We start from the raw sequence: 22,226 nt of genomic DNA on the forward strand, positions 1-22,226 counted from the left end.
AATGTCATCTGCAAGACATTCAATGTCGCCCCTCTCTCAGCATCAAGTGTAGCAATAATGGGGCATGGGAGGCTCGTTTGAGGCTGAGAGGAGGGCCAAATGGCCCTGATGACCCGTGGTGAGGGCCAGCAGCATGAGGGGCGCCTCCCAGTGATGTAAGGTGCGCGTGCGCCCCGCCACCCCCAGCTACAACGTGTGTAAACAAAAGGCAAGAAGTGTCACCTCCTTCCCACTAGAACCCGTCTTTTCTGCTGTTTCTTGCCCTGCCCCAGTCCACGCTACGGTCATGCATGCCATTGAAGGTTCGGGTAATGTCCCGGCCTTCCTGACCAAGCTATGGAGGCTGGTAGATGACGCCAAGACCAATGATTTGATCAGTTGGACACAGGTGAGTGGACCCTAGTTTCTCTGTCACCTGTCTCACTCCCTTCTGTCATTTATATTCCCTTAAACCGATAAATTATCCCTTCCAATAAATAAAATTGCACTTGAGCCTGTTGCATAATCTATTAAAGAAAATATTACAATGTTTACATATACGTAATGTCACGTTCATTATAGCAAATTTACCTTGTTAAACTTTGCCCAAATAGTAAAGTAAATGTTTCCAGGCTAGTCAGATTTTTTTTCTATTATTAATAAATATGAAATTATGTTATAACTCAAGTTTTAGTTGGTAACCTGCATGTATATGATGTTCTACAGAACATCAATATTTAGTTGGCCACAGGAGGCTTATTTCCACATTGTTTGTGGACTAGCAAAAGCATAAATTAAAGTTATGTTGAAATATAAATCATACTAATTATGAATAAAGTTAAATTCCAGGTTTTATTTGTATTTCTTGTTAAGCCAATAATGTGCACAGCCTATCAGCCAAGTTAAATGCTGTTGGCCATTTCAGTTAAGTTACAGGCTAATGAACATTTCAAGAAACTTGGAAATTAGACAATCTTTTGGTAAATCTAAGGTTAGCTTGTTCCTGGCAAGTCTAAACATAACAAACACAAATTTTGGGCATTTAGAGCTGTTGCATATAAAGTTTGAGTGTCTAAACTTTACAAATAGAATTATCAAGCATCTAAAGGTAATGGACAAAACCATCTTACATGTGAAGCTAACAAGCAAAATAATTCGGCATCAGAAGGTAACAAATAGGATTTTTTTTGTCTATGGTTAACAGAATGAATTTTCAGGCCTTGAAGCTAACTGACAGAAGCTTTGAGGAAATTTAAAGCTAACACCCAGAGGTTTTAAGAGTGTAAAGCTAACAAAGAGAAATTCCAGTCAAGCCTAAAGCTAAGGAACATATTTTTCTTTTTGCAAGTCTTAAGCTAAAAGATTTTTTGGGTATCCAATGGTAACAGAATTTTCAGGCATCTAAAGACAATCAAAATTTTCAGTCATGTTCAAGACTAAAGAATAAGTTTTTTCTAAGTCTTAAAGCTAATGAACAGAAGTTTTTGGCTAAATTAAAGATATCACTCAAAATTTTTGGTCAAGTTTAAAGCTAATGAGCAGAAATTTTGGGAAGTTAAATGCTACCGAAAAAGACTTAAAGGAAAGTTTAAAATTAGCATAAAATTTTAGTAAATACCTGTATTTAGTTTTGCAATTGAAATTAAGTTATAATTAAAGCTGGCTCCTCAGGAAACTTTAAAATTAACATAAAATTTTAGTAAATACCTGTATTTAGTTTTGCATTTGAAATTAAGTTATAATTAAAGCTGGCTCCTTGGTAGAAATCAAACATTATTTTATATATTTTAAAATATGTACAATTTGAATCATGGGATAAAATATTTCTCAGACAAATTGTTATTTTTTAAGAGCAACACATCACAGCCAGTCATTGCTTAGTATTTGTGGCCTGGCCAGTCACAGCAAACATAAATAAAGGTGATGTAGACATAAGCAAAGACTAATAGGCAGAGCAAGGTTAAGTTATTTTAGGTTGGGTTAAGTGAGTTTTATAAAGTTTGGTCATCAGACCATGGTGTCCCATGGCCTGGTAGGCCATGGGAAATCATACACCGAGTGCCCGTAGTTCAATCCCCAGCTGGGTGGAAGCATTGGACGTGTTTCCTTATGCCTGCTGTCCCCATTCACCTAGCAAGTAAGTAGGTAACTGGGTGTTAGTTGACTGGTGTGGGTCACATCCTGGGGGAACAAGATTGAAGGACCTCAATGAAAATAAGGCAGTCCTCGATGATGCACTGACTTTCGTGGGTTTTCCTGGGTGGCTAACCTTTCTGGTTGAAAATCCTGAACAAAATCTTATCTTCTTACCATTTGCACAACAAAATAATGTCTCAAATGTAAAACCAACTTTATATAATAATTCAAATTTTAATTAAGCTTCAAAATCTGTAGAGAAACAGCCTTCAATTATTACCAGAACTACTGTAGTACATACTTCAAATAAAACATTTGTTAGTTATGAATAAAATAAGATCAAGTCACTGAATGAGTAGGGCTTGAATCCATGGCGGTCGAGTCCTAAAACTCTCAGCCCTGCCCGTTCCATGATTTGTTCATGGGCTTTTTCGGATAAGAAGTCATTCTAATAGATTTATGGCATCTTTTTGGACACAAAAGATGTTTATTGTTCATTATTATTATTATTACAAGCAGACCTCACTAATACGGGAGGTTAGATTCCAGACCACCACCGTAAACTGAACATCGTTTTATATGTTAACAGCTCATAGCCTGTAAAATTGAGTTGTAAAAAAAAGGAAATCACAACCATTTATTAAGTGTGCAGTAACACTAGGCCTAAAAAGATGCAAAAGTAAAAAAAAAAAAAATAAAAAAAAAGGCTACAAAAATGCTATTAAAACTTTCTCCATACAGTGGACCCCCGGTTAACGATATTTTTTCACTCCAGAAGTATGTTCAGGTGCCAGTACTGACCGAATTTGTTCCCATAAGGAATATTGTGAAGTAGATTAGTCCATTTCAGACCCCCAAACATACACGTACAAACGCACTTACATAAATACACTTACGTAATTGGTCGCATTCGGAGGTGATCGTTATGCGGGGGTCCACTGTATTGGCAATAAGGTTGTCTCACTTTCTTATCACTTTCGTGTTCACTGGAGTAGCACTCTTAATTTTTTTCAAGAACTCCTTGGAGTTCACTACCTTGCTAACTGTTTGGTGTGCCAAACCTAGCTTACTACCTCTCTCAGCATTATTTCTAGCTTTTGATTTAAAGTAAGAGGCTTGCAACTCATCTTTTCACTAGCATTAAACTTCGGGGCCATTGAACTGTAATTAATAATTACAATAATAACAATAACACAAGTAAAATATTTGAAAATTTTTGAAAATTGCCAAAATATGACACTGACACAAAGTGCACAAATGTAAATTGACCAAGCCTAGGTAACAAAATTGCACCGAAAATAATGAAAATAAAAATAATTAGAATCACACACAAAGTGGGAGTTGTCACAGCTGCTCTTTGCTGATGACACTGTGCTCTTGGGAGATTCTGAAGAGAAGTTGCAGAGATTGGTGGATGAATTTGGTAGGGTGTGCAAAAGAAGAAAATTAAAGGTGAATACAGGAAAGAGTAAGGTTATGAGGATAAAAAGATTAGGTGATGAAAGATTGAATATCAGATTGGAGGGAGAGAGTATGGAGGAGGTGAATGTATTCAGATATTTGGGAGTGGACGTGTCAGCGGATGGGTCTATGAAAGATGAGGTGAATCATAGAATTGATGAGGGAAAAAGAGTGAGTGGTGCACTTAGGAGTCTGTGGAGACAAAGAACTTTGTCCTTGGAGGCAAAGAGGGGAATGTATGAGAGTATAGTTTTACCAACGCTCTTATATGGGTGTGAAGCGTGGGTGATGAATGTTGCAGCGAGGAGAAGGCTGGAGGCAGTGGAGATGTCATGTCTGAGGGCAATGTGTGGTGTGAATATAATGCAGAGAATTCGTAGTTTGGAAGTTAGGAGGAGGTGCGGGATTACCAAAACTGTTGTCCAGAGGGCTGAGGAAGGGTTGTTGAGGTGGTTCGGACATGTAGAGAGAATGGAGCGAAACAGAATGACTTCAAGAGTGTATCAGTCTGTAGTGGAAGGAAGGCGGGGTAGGGGTCGGCCTAGGAAAGGTTGGAGGGAGGGGGTAAAGGAGGTTTTGTGTGCGAGGGGCTTGGACTTTCAGCAGGCATGCATGAGCGTGTTTGATAGGAGTGAATGGAGACAAATGGTTTTTAATACTTGACGTGCTGTTGGAGTGTGAGCAAAGTAACATATATGAAGGGATTCAGGGAAACCGGCAGGCCGGACTTGAGTCCTGGAGATGGGAAGTACAGTGCCTGCACTCTGAAGGAGGGGTGTTAATGTTGCAGTTTAAAAACTGTAGTGTAAAGCACCCTTCTGGCAAGACAGTGATGGAGTGAATGATGGTGAAAGTTTTTCTTTTTCGGGCCACCCTGCCTTGGTGGGAATCGGCCAGTGTGATAATAAAAAAAAAATAATGAAAATAAAAATAATTGAAAAGTACCATATTAGTGAAGTGCCATTACTAATTGCCAAAATTCCACATGAGCAGGCTATCAATTCTTTCATTAATAAGATTTAGCTTTCATCACAATTACTAATTGATTCAAGTCTGGTAGCATGACACCTGGTAAGAGTCTGTTACAGGACGGTAGTGGCTGGAGTTGGTTGTCTTGGACTAGGGGTTCATGTGTGCTAGCTAATTAAGAATTTTTTTTTAATAAAAAATCTCACACTGGCTGCACTTCAGTTGAGTAGATTGCATTTGGCCTGAGCACTGTATATTGGATGCCCCTGCTCTAGACAGTGTTCATATGTATCCAGATACAGTAATGGAGAAGGCTGGAGGCAGTGGAGATTTATGTCATGTCTGAGGGCAATGTGTCATGTGAATATAATGCAGAGAAACTGTAGTTTGGAGATTAGGAGGAAGTGTGGGATTACCGAAACTATTATCCAGAGGGCTGAGGAGGGGTTATTGAGATGGTTTGGACATGTAGAGAGGATGTAACGAAATAGAATGACTTCGATAATGTATAAATCTCTAGTGGAGGGAAGGCAGGGTAGGGGTTGGCCTAGGAAAGGTTGGAGGGAGGAGGTAAAGGAGGTTTTGTATGTGAGGGTCTTGGATTTCCAGCAAGCATACGTGAGCGTGTTAGATAGGAGCAAATGGAGACACATGGTTTTTAGGACTTGATATGCTGTTGGAGTGTAAGCAAGGTAACATTTATGAAGGGATTCAGGTAAACCGGCAGGCCGGACCTGATTCCTACAGATGGGAAGTACAGTGCTGGCACTATGAAGGAGGGGTGTTAACGTTGCAGTTTTATAACTGTAGTGCAAGTCTGCCTCTGGCAAGGCATTGATGGAGTGAATGATGATGAAAGTTTTTTCTTTTTTGGGCCACGCTGCTTTGGTGGGAAACAGCTGATGTGTTAATAAAAAAAATAAAGAGATAAACACAAAGGTTTATTTAAGACTTTTATTTAAGGTCTTCAAGTTTCCAGTTGCTATTGGTGTCTATTTATCAATTACGTACATTGTGTTGGTATTCTCATACCATTTACTATGTAGCATTATTACTGGATGTGAATTTTTCAGAATGGCCGGAGCTTTATCATCCAAAACCAAGCAAAATTTGCAAGAGAGTTGCTTCCACAGTATTATAAGCATAACAATATGGCAAGTTTTGTTAGACAACTTAATATGTGTAAGTATTAAACATTTCTTTTTCTTTTATAATTAACTTATGCATACAGTGTTTAGTGTATTCTGAAAGTCATAAGCAAGGTATTAATACATATAGTGCAGAAGACTTTATACTATATGTAGTCAGTCAGTCAGTCAGTCAGAAGAGTAATATTTTCTGTGGATTATTAACCTTGGATGGTTAATAAACAGGGAAACTCAAGAAAGCAGTGTGGCTGAATTCCACTGGAATCCTTAGGTCCTCCTCCCTAGGAGGCGACTATGTCCTGTGGCCTGGTAGGCAACGCTCTCACCTCACAGTCTGGGTGTCTATGGTTCAGTCCCTGGCTGGGTGGGAATATTGGGAGTTTCCTTACACCTGCTTCCCTGTTCACCTAGCAGGCAAGTAGGTACCAGGGTGTTAGTCGACTGGTGTGGATCGCATCCTGGGGGGACAAGATTGAAGGACCCCAATGGAGATAAGACAGGCCTTGATGACACACTGATTTCTTTGAGTTATCCTGGGTGATTAACCCTCCAGGGTTAAAAATCCAAACAAAATCTTATCTTACCCATAACAGTCGTCTAGCACTGAAGTACTCTCTCTTTACTGCTAGGTGAACAGAGGCAGCAAGTATAATGAGACTCCTATATATAATGCCTCACTCAGGATTTAAATCAAGGTTCTTATAGCTGCAAGAATGGTCATACCTAAGAGAGACCACAATGTTCACTTGCTTTATCAGGCTGTCACATGAAAGTTTGGCCACATTCCAGCTGTAGATGTAGGAAAACTCCAAAAACTTGTCAGAGATTTGTGATGGTATAGAATTTATATTACCAAAAATTGGGAAATTTTGAAATGTTTCTGGTAGCAGCTTGTTTACCTTACCTTTGCAGGATTGTATTTAGAACAGTACATATGTTGACATATGTACATTCAGAAGAGGCATACATTCAGAAGAAAATATATTTTATATAATAATGTGTTTGCCCTTATACACAACAGGTTAACAAAACTATTTTTTTGGTCAGAACTGCATCTAAAAAAAAAAGTTTTCTTTTAGATGGCTTCCACAAAGTGGTGTCTGCTGATTCTGGAGGATTACGGGTAGAGAGAGACGAAATGGAATTTGCCCATCAACATTTTCTTCGTGGCCAGGAATCCCTAATAGAGAACATTAAGAGGAAGGTATTGTCTGGCTTGTATATGTCAACATTAACTCATGCACACATTTATTTTGGTGAGGGGAAAAATAGTAGGCTCTTGGTGTATGTGGTTTGATTGATTTCCTCATTCAAAAACAAAAAAAAAAAAATTGCCAGTATCTCAAGGCAGATGTGTGATCTGAAAGATCATATGAGTAGAAATAATTGTTAATCACAGATTTCTGCTAAGTGCAGTACTGCAATAGCAATACTCATCTTACTGAATGTATTAGTTATCATTATACACACTTGAATAACCACAGTAACTAGCAGTCAGTTCAATTATTTATTATAATGCTTTCATTTACTCACATCTGGCTACATACTCATATGCTAATTCACTTTCACCTCACTACATAGTGTTATTCACTTTCACCTGGTTACACATTCTTATGTTGATTAATTTCACCTGGCATGTACTACAGCCTCTCCTCACTTAACGATGGAGTTCCGTTCCTAAGCCCACGTCAGTAAACGAATTCGTCTCTAAGCAAGGAGCATACAGTGGAACCTTGGTGCTTGAACAGCTCCCTACTTGAACAATTCGGTATTGGAACGCTTCGTTCAGTAAAAAAAATCACTCGGTAGTTGACTGTTTGCTCGGCACTCAACCAAACAAACATGACCTGCCAGAACTTCTCTGCAAACTATTTCATGTTTTATCGCATTTTTTGGGGTGTGGTTTTTTATTTTTTATATTAACACACTGGCCGATTCCCACCAAGGCAGGGTGGCCCGAAAAAGAAAAACTTTCACCATCATTCACTCCATCACTGTCTTGCCAGAAGGGTGCTTTACACTACAGTTTTTAAACTGCAACATTAACACCCCTCCTTCAGAGTGCAGGCACTGTACTTCCCATCTCCAGGACTCAAGTCTGGCCTGCCGGTTTCCCTGAATCCCTTCATAAATGTTGCTTTGCTCACACTCCAACAGCACGTCGAGTATTAAAAAGCATTTGTCTCCATTCACTCCTATCAAACACGCTCACGCATGCCTGCTGGAAGTCCAAGCCCCTCGCACACAAAATCTCCTTTACTCCCTCCCTTCAACCTTTCCTAGGCTGACCCCTACCCCGCCTTCCTTCCACTACAGACTGATACACTGTTGAAGTCATTCTGTTTCGCTCCATTCTCTCTACATGTCCGAACCACCTCAACAACCCTTCCTCAGCCCTCTGGACAACAGTTTTGGTAATCCCGCACCTCCTCCTAACTTCCAAACTACGAATTCTCTGCATTATATTCACACCACACATTGCCCTCAGACTTGACATCTCCACTGTCTCCAGCCTTCTCCTCGCTGCAACATTCATCACCCATGCTTCACACCCATATAAGAGCGTTGGTAAAACTATACTCTCATACATTCCCCTCTTTGCCTCCAAGGACAAAGTTCTTTGTCTCCACAGACTCCTAAGTGCACCGCTCACCCTTTTCCCCTCATCAATTCTATGATTCACCTCATCTTTCATAGACCCATCCACTGACACGTCCACTCCCAAATATCTGAATACATTCACCTCCTCCATACTCTCTCCCTCCAATCTGATATCCAATCTTTCATCACCAAATCTTTTTGTTATCCTCATAACCTTACTCTTTCCTGTATTCACTTTTAATTTTCTTCTTTTGCATACCCTACCAAATTCATCACCAACCTCTGCAACTTCTCTTCAGAATCTCCCAAGAGCACAGTGTCATCAGCAAACAGCAACTGTGACAACTCCCACTTTATGTGTGATTCTTTTAACTCCATGCCTCTTGCCAAGACCCTCGCATTTACTTCTCTTACAGCCCCATCTATAAATATATTAAGCAACCACGGTGACATCACACATCCTTGTCTAAGGCCTACTTTTACTGGGAAATAATCTCCCTCTTTCCTTCATACTCTAACTTGAGCCTCACTATCCTCGTAAAAACTCTTCACTGCTTTCAGTAACCTACCTCCTACACTATACACCTGCAACATCTGCCACATTGCCCCCCTATCCACCCTGTCATATGCCTTTTCCAAATCCATAAATGCCACAAAAACCTCTTTAGCCTTATCTAAATACTGTTCACTTATATGTTTCACTGTAAACACCTGGTCCACACACCCCCTACCTTTCCTAAAGCCTCCTTGTTCATCTGCTATCCTATTCTCCGTCTTACTCTTAATTCTTTCAATAATAACTCTACCATACACTTTACCAGGTATACTCAACAGACTTCTTTCTTCTTTCAACACATCGGCCGTATCCCACCAAGGCAGGGTGGCCCAAAAGGAAAAACAAAAGTTTCTCCTTTTACATTTAGTAATATATACAGGAGAAGGGGTTACTAGCCCCTTGCCCCTGGCATTTTAGTTGCCTCTTACAACACGCATGGCTTACGGAGGAAGAATTCTGTTCCACTTCCCCATGGAGGACTCAACAGACTTATCCCCCTATAATTTTTGCACTCTCCTTTGTCCCCTTTGCCTTTATACAAAGGAACTATGCATGCTCTCTTCCATACATTTATTAAATAATTGCATCAACCACTCCAAAACTATATCCCCACCTGCTTTTAACATTTCTATCTTTATCCCATCAATCCCGGCTGCCTTACCCCATTTCATTTTACCTACTGCCTCATGAACTTCCTCCACACTCACAACTGGCTCTTCCTCACTCCTACAAGGTGTTATTCCTCCTTGCCCTATACACAAAATCACAGCTTCCCTATCTTCATCAACATTTAACAATTCCTCAAAATATTCCCTCCTTCTTCCCAATACCTCTAACTCTCCATTTAATAACTCTCCTCTCCTATTTTTAACTGACAGATCCATTTGTTCTCTAGGCTTCCTTAGCTTGTTAATCTCACTCCAAAACTTTTTCTTATTTTCAAAAAATTTTTTATATTGTATGAATAAGTCACCATGGGGCCTACGAAGATTAGTGATAACAACCAACCAAAAAGAAAATTAGTTGGGAAAAATTCGTTCAGTACTTGAACAGATTGGCACTTGAACAGCCTTTTGGAATGAATTAAGTTCAAGTAGCGAGGTTCCACTGTACTGTAATGTGTCATCCATCTTTGATATTATTTTAATGTCACCTTTGCACCATTTGCAAACATTTTTAGTATATTTTTAAATGTTTATACAGTAGTGTACTGTACTATATTGTAATGAACACAATAGAGGAAATTGGCTTTAATATACATTATTTAGGTACGCATACTTGTCAGAGAGCCCGTCGTAAGTCAGAGTCGTTGGTAAACAAGTACAGTGGTACCTTGACTTACGAGTGCCCCAACTTATGAGTTTTCCGAGTTATGAGCCGTCACTTGGTCGATTTTTTGCTTTGAATTGCGAGCCAAAATCTGAGTTATGAGTGAGCTTCAGATACGCCACCACTAGTTGGCGCAGTGAACTCCACAACATCCACCCAACATCCCAGCGTTTTGTGCTTTTTGTGCAGTTATTTTGCCAAATTTCTTTTTTCTAAAATTGGGTCCTAAGAAAGTAAGTGCAAAAGACAGTGCTGAGAAGAGGGGGAGGATGATGTCCATTGAATTAAAGCATAAAATCATAGAAAAACATGAGAAAATCGCTTTTGTTTCAGTGTTTTCCTTATGAAACTAGTGATCTAGTGTAGTTAGCCTCACAAACACTCCATTTCTCTTATAATGAGACCTCAGAAGGGCAAGAATGGGAAGGTATGGTTACCTTGGGAGTGGCCACTCGTCACATAATGACATACGTATTTTATTCATTCTAGAGCATGTATCATGTTTCTATGTTATTTTAGTTATTTATTTTGTCATTAGATCAGTTTTTTATTATTTTTTTTTTATTATCACACTGGCCGATTCCCACCAAGGCAGGGTGGCCCGAAAAAGAAAAACTTTCACCATCATTCACTCCATCACTGTCTTGCCAGAAGGGTGCTTTACACTACAGTTTTTAAACTGCAACATTAACACCCCTCCTTCAGAGTGCAGGCACTGTACTTCCCATCTCCAGGACTCAAGTCCGGCCTGCCGGTTTCCCTGAATCCCTTCATAAATGTTACTTTGCTCACACTCCAACAGCACGTCAAGTATTAAAAACCATTTGTCTCCATTCACTCCTATCAAACACGCTCACGCATGCCTGCTGGAAGTCCAAGCCCCTCGCACACAAAACCTCCTTTACCCCCTTCCTCCAACCCTTCCTAGGCCGACCCCTACCCCGCCTAGATCAGTTGTGATACATAAATAAGCCATAGAGTGATGATAACGTTACATTGAAGTATTTTCTCCTGCCTCCCGAGAACCAGGAATTCCGGTGGAACGGATTAATGGCATTTCAGTTAATTTCAGTGAGGAAAATTGATTTGATATATGAGCAAACTGAGTAACGAGCTCGGTCACAGAATAAATTAAACTGGTAAGTCAAGGTACCACTGTACGTTGTTAAGTGAGGAGAGGCTGTATTATACTATACACTTTTACCTAGCTATGTACTCTTGTGACATACCTTTACCACACTATGTATTCTTGTACTATGCATTTTCACTAGGCTACATGCTCTTGTGCTATACACTTTGCTACATTCTCTGGTTCCGTATCCTTTCACCAGGCTAAATATTCTTGTGCTATTGAGTGTTTGCGATTGCGTGGCTTATTTATATGTACTTGTCAGTCATATTGGATGTCACATTCCACAAACTTATTTTGAGAAGTGTATGTGATAAACTTAGACAATAATATGGAATGAATTATGCTCTTAAATACTGTTAATGCTCCTTGTTTTACACTTTTTTAAACTTTGTCATCTTCGGGATGATCATTGTCATAGATATCTGCAGAAACTTCACTTATGCGGTTAGAAAACTGTGTACCTGTTGCCAGCTGGTCTATTAGCAATTTCACATCTCATGGTTTACAGTATATTAATATGTGGTAAACAATCATTCCTTACACTGAGGAAGATCTGATAGTCTACTAAAACCTTGATGCTTACCAGTACAGTAGAGGCCAACTTACAAATATCTCTTTCCCATAAGCAATGTAAAATTGATGAATAAGTTCCCAAGCCTTAATTTTCTGTTCTTTATCAGCATAGCTTTTCTTTCTTTTGTTGTGTTGTTTGCTACTTACTAAACAGTTCAGCACCCCTTTTTTTTGGGGGGGGGGCTTTCATAGTGGGTAATTTTCTATAAATTTTGTATGCCTTGTCATTCAGCTTTGTCATACACTAAGTTGGATGTGTACTTAGGACAGTTTCCCAGGTAATGTTTGATAGTTCCTTGTTTATGCTGTCCCAGTCAATTCTCTAATTGTTGAAGCTGAATTTCTAAACACCTTATGTTTACTCTTTTCTTAGGTTTTGTATACCTGTATTTTTGCTTGTTTTCACTTAAGTGAGGTTGATGATTGTCTCTGATAACTTCTTATTGCTTTTTGTCAAGATCAGATCTAGCATATTTTTTATTCTAGTAGATTCTGTTCTCTAGTATAACTGTTGAGTTAGAGTACTTCCTGATAAAATTTCTAGCCCAATGCTATTTTCTAATCCTCTTCTGTTGTACATTTGGGAGGTTGAAGTCTCCAAGGAGAATAATGCAGGGTGTCCACAAAAACACTCCATGATTTCAAACAGGTATAACATGTAACTTTATTGTAATAATCTTTCACAGTTAGTAGCTTCAGATGCAGGATTTCATTCAGTTTCATGTGGTATACAGTAGCATTAAAGGCACTCACTGTGGGCTCCTCTGGTTGCTCAGCAAACATCGATGCAATAGTCCAGTTCGGTCAAGATGCTCTGCAGCATATCTGGTGTTATCATGCAAACCACTTCAGTGATTGAAATTTTCAGCTCCTCCAGGGTTGCAGGTAGTGGTGGTACGTAAACTGCTCTTCACATACCCCCAAAGAAAGAAGTCACAAACAGCTAGGTTTGGTGACCTCGCAGGCCACTTGCAGAGGTCACTTATTCACTCTGTCACTTTTATATAAATTATAATTTGAAATCCATATTTCATGGTCAAATAAATCCTTAGTGTGGGTTTTTGTAAAGGATCCAAACATACTACTACTTGTTTTTGTGAGTAGCCATTTATGTACAAAATTTTATTTTTCATATTTGTTTTTATGCCTTGTGTATTTGCAAAGATAAAGGAGGTTACGAGTATTCTACAGTATTTGTTTGGCACTGATAATTTTGTTGGTAAATTTAATACTGGTGAAATTGTTATTGATGTCACATGCAAAACCTCAATGCACTTTCCACCTGGCTTCATATTCTTCTGCTATACACCTTCACCTGGCTTCATACTTTGGTTCTATACACCTTCACCTGGCTTCATATTTTTCTGCTATATGCTTTTACCTGGCCTCATACTCTTGTGCTATACACTTTTACCTGACTTCATACTTGTGTACTATGTAATTTCACCTGGCTGTATTATCTTATGCTATACTTTTGCACCTGGCTACATACTTTTATGATTCAAAAATACTTCTACACAAGGAATGCCTTTATTTTGTGATGTTTCACCTACATTGGGTGAAACCTCAGAAAATAAAGGTTTTCCTGCTTAGTCTCTTTGAACTGCCATTTGTTGGATTATGCCATTTTCTACCTACCTATTCTTGTGATTTAATTGTTTTATACATTGTGTAAATTTTTGCATTCTTTGGAATTGTAATATTTTTGAGAGTTTAGTGGAGATGGATGTGTCTCAGTCTCCACTATTGACATGGAATCTTGTCTTGAGATGCATATGGGAAGTCTGTTTTCTAGCCATATGGTGGATTAAGTTGCTCAGGAAATACTGAAGTTAATAATGCTTGCAATGTTGGTTTTTATTTTTTTTATGTAATACATTAGCTGTTTTCCCCACCAGTGCACTATGATTAAGAAGGAAACACATGCACTGTCATACATTCTCCTGCTGTCTTTACAGAAAAGACAATTTTTTTAGAAATTAGCCAGTTTATAAAATAAATATGTGAAATTGGTGTTTTCTATCAAGATTAGACTTTTTAACAACATATTTCTGATTGCTATATTTGTGCTTCAAAATTAGGATTTTTTTTTTCAACATGTCAGCCATCTCCCACCGAGGCAGTGTGACACAAAAAAGAAAGAAACACTTTCACCATCATTCACGCATAATCACTGTCTTTGCAGAGGCGCCCAGATATGACAGTTCAGATGTCACTCCTAACAACCAATATCCCAAATCCCTCCTTTAAACTGCAGGCATTGTACTTCCCACCTCCAGGACTCAAGTCTGGCTAACCAGTCTCCCTGAATCCCTTGACAAAATATTACCCTGCTCACACTCCAACAGCTCATCAAGTCCCAAAAACCATTCTTCTCCATTCACTGTTACTTAACATGCTCACACATGCCTGCTGTATGTCCAAGCCCCTTGCATACAAAACCTTTCACCCCTTCCCTCCATCCTTTTCTAGGATGACCCCTCCCCTCCATTACAGATTTACATGCCCTCCAAGTCATCCTATTTTGCTCCAGCCTCTCTGAATGACCAAACCACCTCAACAACCCCTCCTCATCCCACTGAATAATACTTTTAGTAACTCCACTCCTAATTTCCACACTACGAATTCTCTGCATAATATTTAAACCACACATTGCCCTTAGACACAACATCTCCACTACCTCTAGCCTTTGCATTGCTGCAGCATTTGCAACCCAAAAATAACAAAATAAGGCACAATACCGTGACTGGAACGATACACAAATAACCCGCACATAAAAGAGAGAAGCTTACGACGACGTTTCGGTCCGACTTGGACCATTTAAAAAGTCACACTGTTTCACACTGTTATAACATTGAATACTTTTGAAAATCTAGTCTGTAGAATGTTAAAATGGAAGTTGTCCTATCCTGCTTGAGGTCATTCACATGTTTCCAGCAGTAGCTGCCCCTCACACTTGGATATACTGTATACTTGTTTGTATTAGCAGTGACACTGACCCCTTGCACTTGGTCTATATATGCTTTTTCCCCAGTAAAGGTTTTGTGGTGATCCATGTATCTTTCTCATTGTTTCTTAATCTTCTGTGTGTGTGTATTCCATTCCATTCATCCATTTGTCTACACATTTGTCTTACTCCATTGTCGTGCATAAACAGTGAGACTTGTGTATTATGTTAGGATCTAGGAGAGCATCTTGGTTTTAAAGCAGTTTGTCTGTGAGAAATGAGCTGGGTCTGTAACTAAACAGTACTTCACCTGCTACTGTAGCAGTGTACCACCTTCATCTGAGGAGCATCTTCTTTAGAAATTAGAATGCATAGGAAATGTTCCAATGCAGTATATGAGGAGCCAAAGTGGTGGCATTAGTATCTGAACATTAGTAAAACCATCCTGCCTCAGTGGGAGATGGCTGGATTATTGGAAAAAAAAATCAAGAAACTCTAGTTGAATATCAGTATATGATAGTGTTATTTAAAAAGTGATTTACAAAGGTTCATTTTAACTGCTGGCTAGATTTTTTAGAGGACACATTCATTCTGAGCATTGCTTAGAAGTGCTTAAAAGCTAACTTTATTAGCTTATTAATTAAACATTCGGAGTGGTATTTATCTCATGGTATGTATTTCAGTACTTAAAAATCAATAAACTAAAATGCAGAGCTTTTTTTTTTATGCTGGCCATCTACCAAGGCAGGGTAACCTGAAAAAGAAACCCTTCCACCATCATTCACATATATATGTAACTTAGAATTAGTAGGTTTGAGCAGGTATGATGACTGGCAGTGGATATTATATTTCTGTATATAATATCTTCCACCCATCCCTTTTGTGTGGTAAAACAAAAATATGCCTATTGCTATTGCAAATTTTGGTTTCATAATGCCTTTTATAGGAACTTGATGTGTTGCTCATTTGCATTTTGGAAGGTATGTTACATTTATTACAAGATACTCTAACATGTGCAAGCATTAATAACAAATATAATTTGAAATACAGTAGCTACTTATGGATTGCAGTATTTGACAAAATTGATCTCAAGAGTTAGCTTCCACCATAAATCCAGATGAATACACCCAATTCTTGATTCCCATTAAATTGTTTTGTGCTGTTTCTGAATTTAAAGCTACTGTTTTACTGATAATTCCACTGGTCTAGAGCAAGAATGATTTGTAAATAAAACTAGTTATTCTTTACTAATTTTGGGTCACTGAATACAGAATTGTTGTTAAATATTAGAAATTGACTTTTTTTTTTTTTTGAGGTAAGCAAGACATTTTGGAAAGATTCTTTTTATTCTTTCATATGGGGTTAGTCACTGATAGGGAGGTTGGAATGTACCCCTATATTGCCATGTTTTGATCTTGATCATTGTGACATTGCTCCTTGTGTCGTTTTTCAGAAGCACATTCCCCGAAAATATCAAGAGTTGGGTGTATTGGTATCGAACATATCCTTGTGTGTAGGTTTCCCATTTGCATCTCTTGCAGCAACAGCGTAGACTTGCAAGCGATGGCGTCGATTTTTCCCAGATACCTACGAGCCGTACTGTGATAATAGAAGAGAACAAGAGTGTTAAGAAGCTGTTGAACGATGTACGGGATATGAAGCGCGACCAGGACACAGTGAGCGCCAAACTGTTAACCCTGAAACGTGAAAATGAGGCGCTCTGGAGAGAATATGCTAACATGAGGCAGAAGTTCTCTAAGCAGCAACAGATAATTGAGAAGGTAATTTTATTTTTAAGCTACTGCATCTGGTTCTCAATAATGAGATTTTTATGTCTTAATTGTACTGTATGGTAGGTTGAGCATTTTTTTTTTTTTTTTTTTTTTTTTTACAGGGAATTACTTGCATTTTTATACTTGTTCTTCTTTCAACAAACTGGCCGTATCTCACCAAGGCAAGGTGGCCTAAAAACAAAAAACAAAAGTTCATCTTTTTAACTTTAATAATGTATACAGAAGGGGTTACTAGCCCCTTGCTCCCTGCATTTTAGTCGCCTCTTACAACACGCATGGCTTACAGAGGAAGAATTCTATTTTTATACATCTTATACTTTTATATTTATTCTAATGCTTAAAAAAATAATTTCTTCACAGGTATTGAACAGTTTGCACAGTGCACATAGATATATTAGCATTTTATGAATTTCTTTATGTAATACTGCAAGATAACATACACAAAAAAGTCCCTTTTGCAGTGAAATCACAAATATTCTCTTAGTCTTGTTTTCCACACATCTATTCAATTAACCATTTTTATCTTGGATAATGTTGCATTTGTGGACACAGTAGTGCCTATGTTAACCTTCCTATGGTGTAGAAATATACCTAGTTGGACGAATCTTATTGAAGCTAGCTGGCCCAGTGGCTAACGCGACAGTCTGGAGTTTTGAGACTCTTACCGCGGGTTCAAACCCCATCCGTGGTATGGTTTTTTTTTTTTATGGAAAGAAACTTTGTGCCTGCTCATGACAGTGGAAATGCAGGGGATATTTGCATATGTTTTACACATTTTTATATTTATAATCTGTCAGAACATAACGTATACAGTGGACCCCCGCATAACGATTACCTCCGAATGTGACCAATTATGTAAGTGTATTTATGTAAGTGCGTTTGTACGTGTATGTTTGGGGGTCTGAAATGGACTAATCTACTTCACAATATTTCTTATGGGAACAAATTCGGTCAGTACTGGCACCTGAACATACTTCTGGAGTGAAAAAATATCGTTAACCGGGGGTCCACTGTATACATATCACTAATGGAACTACTTTCACTGTTTTCTACACTAAAAATATCATATCTCACCATGGTGTTAGACTGTTTAGACAAGTTTCTGTGGGTTTTGTACATGATTTATTTGTGTATTATCTTTCTTTCAATGAACTGGCCATAACACACCGAAGCAGGGAGACCCAAAAAGAAAAACAAAAGTTTCTCTCTCTAACTTTAGTAGTGCATACAGGAGAAGGGGTTACTAGCCCCTTGCTCCCAGAATTTTAGTTGCCTCTTACAACATGCATGGCTTACAGAGGAAGAATTCTGTTCCACTTTCCCATGGAGATAAATAAACAAGAAGAAGAACTAGTAAGAAAATAGAAGAAAACCCAGAAGGATGTGTGTGTATATATATGCTTGTACATACCTGCACTTTAAACCTTTGACTGTCGCAACCCCCAATCCTGAGGTGTCTCCTGGTGTCGCAAAATTTAAAAAAAAAAAAAAAATATTTTTTCTTATGAAATGATAGAGAATCTTTTCCCGATTGTAAAGACACCAAAAAAAACGAAATTTGATGGAAAACTGATGGGATTACGCTCTCGCAAAGTTAGCGACCTCGGCGATATTTACAAATCTGCGATTTCGCCCACTTTGAGCCCTATTTTCGGCTAATTCCATTATTCCAGTCAATCAAACTCATAGCTATTTCTTCAGAACTCCATTTTTTCCATCGATTGAGTACAAGAAACTGCCCATTTACCGATTTCAACTACCCAATAACATGGTCAGAAATTTGCAATTTGGCCAATTTCATGAAAATTAAAAAATATGACAATTTCAAAATAAGGACCAGAATGAACAATGCAGACATTCCTGGCTCTAAAATAACATTTTCTTTGTTCATCAGTCATGTCTCCAGGCCCCTGTGATATTACTCTTGCTTTTTATTTTGAAATTTTATTCAAACAAAAAATAGAAGATTTACTGTTATGCAGACTACTGCAATACTGTAATAATTGTAAAAATTACATCAACCCATTCATGACTGCATATTAGAATGGCTATTTGGACATTTATTGGACAATGACATTATTTGTTTACTTTTGAACATCGGCAAAAATCAAACATTTCCCGTACTTTGTGCTCCATTTCCAGGTTCTTTTTATAGTAAAATTAATCAAAATCACCTCTATTTCTATAATATAGTTTCCATTCTATCAAATGAGACCAAGAAAGCGAGAATACATCCACAAATACTATACGAAAATAGACCACAAAGTCGGCATTTTAATTAAAAAAAAGTCGGAGTTTTTTTTTTCTCATTATGCACTGCGTGCTCCAGGATTTTTTTTATATGGTGCACACTAACCACACAGACCCATTCTCTCACATGTGGGCCTACCAGCTTTCTCCTACCTGATTTGAAGCCGCTAGAATTTATGAGTATATATACATCAAACATGGTACCTCGTAAACGTATATATACGGCCGCGACAGTCAAAGGGTTAAAGGAGGGGTTTGGGATGTTGGCAGTTGAGTGACTATCTAAACTGTCGTATCTGGGGGCCTCTGCAAAGACAGTGATTATGCATGAGTCATGGTGAAAGTGTTGAATGATAATGAAAGTTTTTTCTTTCTTTTTGTTTGTTTTTTCTTTCTTTTGGGTCACCCTGCCTTGGTGGGAAATGGCCGACATGTTGGAAAAAAAAAATGCTGTGTAGTGTGAAATAAGTGTAAGTAGATGTAGCAAGATGTACCTGAAATCTTGCATGTTTATGAGATGAAAAAAGAAAAGACACCAGCAAGCCTACCATCATGTAAAACAATTACAGACTTTTGTTTTTACACTCGCTTGGCAGGATGGTAGTACCTCCATGGGCGGTTGCTGTCTACCAACCTACTACCTAGTTATCTGTTTATCTACAAATTATCTGTCTTCATCTAAACATTTTTTTTTTTTTAACATGGCCATTTCCCACCGGCAGGGTGACCAAAAAGGAAAAACACAAAAAGAAAGAAAAATACTTTCACCATCATTCAACACTTTCACCATCACTCATACATAATCACTGTCTTTGCGGAGGCGCTCAGATACAACAGTTTAGAAGTCTCTTCAAATTGCCAATATCCCAAACCCCTTCTTTAAAGTACAGGCATAGTACTTCCCATTTCCAGGACTCAAGTTCAGCTAACCAGTTTCCCTGAATCCCTTCACAAAATATTACCCTGCTCACACTCCAACAGCTCGTCAGGTCCCAGAAACCATTCGTCTCCATTCACTCCTATCTAACACGCTCACTCATTGATTACAGGTTAGCCTAATTTTAACTTACAAAATTTGTGTATAGTGTACAATGCATACTTAGCACCCAACTCCATAGGTAGCATTATTTGTGAAGAACAAAGAGGCACAATAGTGGGTTAAGTAAGCAGACACAAACATAGTCACACTTGAGAATTGACCACTCAAGGAAGAGATGCCTTGATGCTAAAGGTAGGGAGGGGGGTTCTTGTTCCAGCAATGGGACTTTTTATTTTTTGGATTGAACCTTAATACCTCCCTTTCCATAGGTATCGTATGACCCCTACAGGTTTATCATCTATCTAATTTCTTACAATCTGAGTTATCCTTTGATAAAAAGATGCCATATGAAATCTTTATATTAAAGAAGATTTAAGCTTGAAAAAATATAATTCTCAGAATGTGGAAAAGACTTGGACTTGCAGCTTCTCAAGACATTTATTGATGCACAATCAACATTTCAGTGGCAAATCAGTCACCATCATCAGGATTCTTTTCTGGAACGTGATTTAACAACATGCAGTATTTTTTTCTTCAACGAGCTGGCCGTCTCCCACCGAGGCAGGGTGGCCTGAAAAAGAAAGACTTTCACCATTGTTTACACCATCACTATCTCACCAGAAGCACACAGATGCAACAGTTCAGATGTCCCTCCAAACAACAAATATCCCTAACCCTTCCTTTAGAGTGTGAGCACTGTACTTCCCACCTCCAGGACTCAAGTCCGGCAAACCGGTTTCCCTGAATCCCTTCACAAAATATTACCTTGCTTACACTCCAAGAGCTTGTCAGGTCCCAGAAACCATTTGTCTCTACCTCTATCTAACATGCTTACACATGCCTGCTCTATATAATATATATAATGTGCAATACACTATGGATAACTTTCATAATTATTGGAGTGAAAACTAAGTTAATAATATGTGAAATGTATAATGCTACCTAATTGTAAATTTGTTCATGCTTCACAAAATATAAAACTGCACATATGAAATTAATAAAATGAAGGAATTCTGTTATTTTTCAGTTAATCCACTTCTTACTTGCTATGGTCAAGAGTCCTTCCAAAACTATGATTCCAAAAAGAAAATTTGGTCACCTGGCTTTGGAAGGGGGTGAAGAATCGTCCTCGTCATCTACCAAGCTGAACTCCCTTTCACAGTTTACTCAAGGAAGTCCCATTGATGTGAGTTTTTCTCAGGTAAATCAATCTCAGCAGAGTTAAATGTTACAAAAAGTATATGTTGAACTGAAATACATTAAAATGTCAAAGAGCTATTTAAGCATTTGTTTAATTCTTATCAGTCATGTATCAACGTCAGTGTTATTGAATGCAGCATTTGAATTTGTTCCTCGTACACTAGACTGTTACATGACCAATTTACCTTACTGTGTTGGAGGGAAGGAAGTCAGTATGTAAACCGGGATTTCCTGTGTGTGTGTGAACCACAATATAAATTTATTGCATTCAGTGTTTCTTAGTTTACTCTCATTACAAGCATCTCTCTCTCTCTTGCTTTTTGTTGCAGTGTGCTGTATGTATTGCTAAATAAAAATGATTTAACCTTAGAATTATAATGTGGAGTATATAGTAAGTAGTTTGTCACTAACTCTTCTTATAACTATACTTCCACCAACAGATATTTTTCTGGATGTTACACACAGTAATAGCTTTTTTTTTTCCAGTGATTGGGTCATATGGGATTAATTTTCCATTTGAAATCTTGGTAAGTTGTAAGTACTGCACAAAACTCTGACATGTAGTACATTAGTTATTTTATTTTATTGTCTTAATTATTTTTGTACAAAATGCCCCCAAAATTTTAGATTGTTGGAGAATGTGAAGGTGGAACAGTGGGTGGTGCCCAGATCCAAGAGGTTACAGATCTGGTAGATGGTGAGGATCCACAGAGCTTCACTAATGTATTCTTGAATGATGAGAACAGTTCAGAAAATGACACAGTGTTTCCTGAAGCAGACACAAAGTAAGTAGAGCAGACTTGAATTTGGTTACTAATCGACACATTTGATCTAGTGTCAGTAATATTCAATATACTGTACTATAGTAGCATACATTTCCCTTAGGTAGAGTAAATTACTATATTATATTACTATATTATAATATAGTAAATTACTATATTATATTACTATATTATAATATAGTAAATTGCTATATTATATTATATATTCTTTGTTTTAATAAATAATTTTATTTTTATAATCAGGTTTTATAATTTTTTTGATTATCCAGATTGTTGCTGCATGGAACCAGTAAGTTAATCCAACCATCACTCTGGCTAGTTGTGTGTGTGT

At 38.0% G+C, this 22,226-nt stretch overlaps 1 protein-coding gene across 7 annotated transcripts in view; it reads left to right on the top strand.

Moving 5' to 3' along the window:
- Positions 1-22,226, top strand: part of Hsf (Heat shock factor) — a 36,999-nt gene continuing 14,773 nt past the window's right edge. The window contains exons 1-6 of one of the 7 annotated variants that reach the window (XM_053784445.2): positions 1-388; positions 5,619-5,727; positions 6,773-6,897; positions 16,379-16,612; positions 20,941-21,114; positions 21,741-21,898. In XM_053784445.2, the coding sequence (XP_053640420.1) occupies positions 287-388; positions 5,619-5,727; positions 6,773-6,897; positions 16,379-16,612; positions 20,941-21,114; positions 21,741-21,898 (902 nt within the window). In that variant the 5' untranslated portion in view covers positions 1-286. Of the gene's footprint in view, positions 389-5,618; positions 5,728-6,772; positions 6,898-16,372; positions 16,613-20,940; positions 21,115-21,740; positions 21,899-22,226 lie in introns of all 7 variants that reach the window. The other 6 variants (XM_053784447.2, XM_053784448.2, XM_053784449.2 and 3 more) reach the window with 6 other exon arrangements.

This window comes from Cherax quadricarinatus, chromosome 43 (genome assembly GCF_038502225.1).
Source record: "Cherax quadricarinatus isolate ZL_2023a chromosome 43, ASM3850222v1, whole genome shotgun sequence".
Taxonomy (NCBI): domain Eukaryota; kingdom Metazoa; phylum Arthropoda; class Malacostraca; order Decapoda; family Parastacidae; genus Cherax; species Cherax quadricarinatus.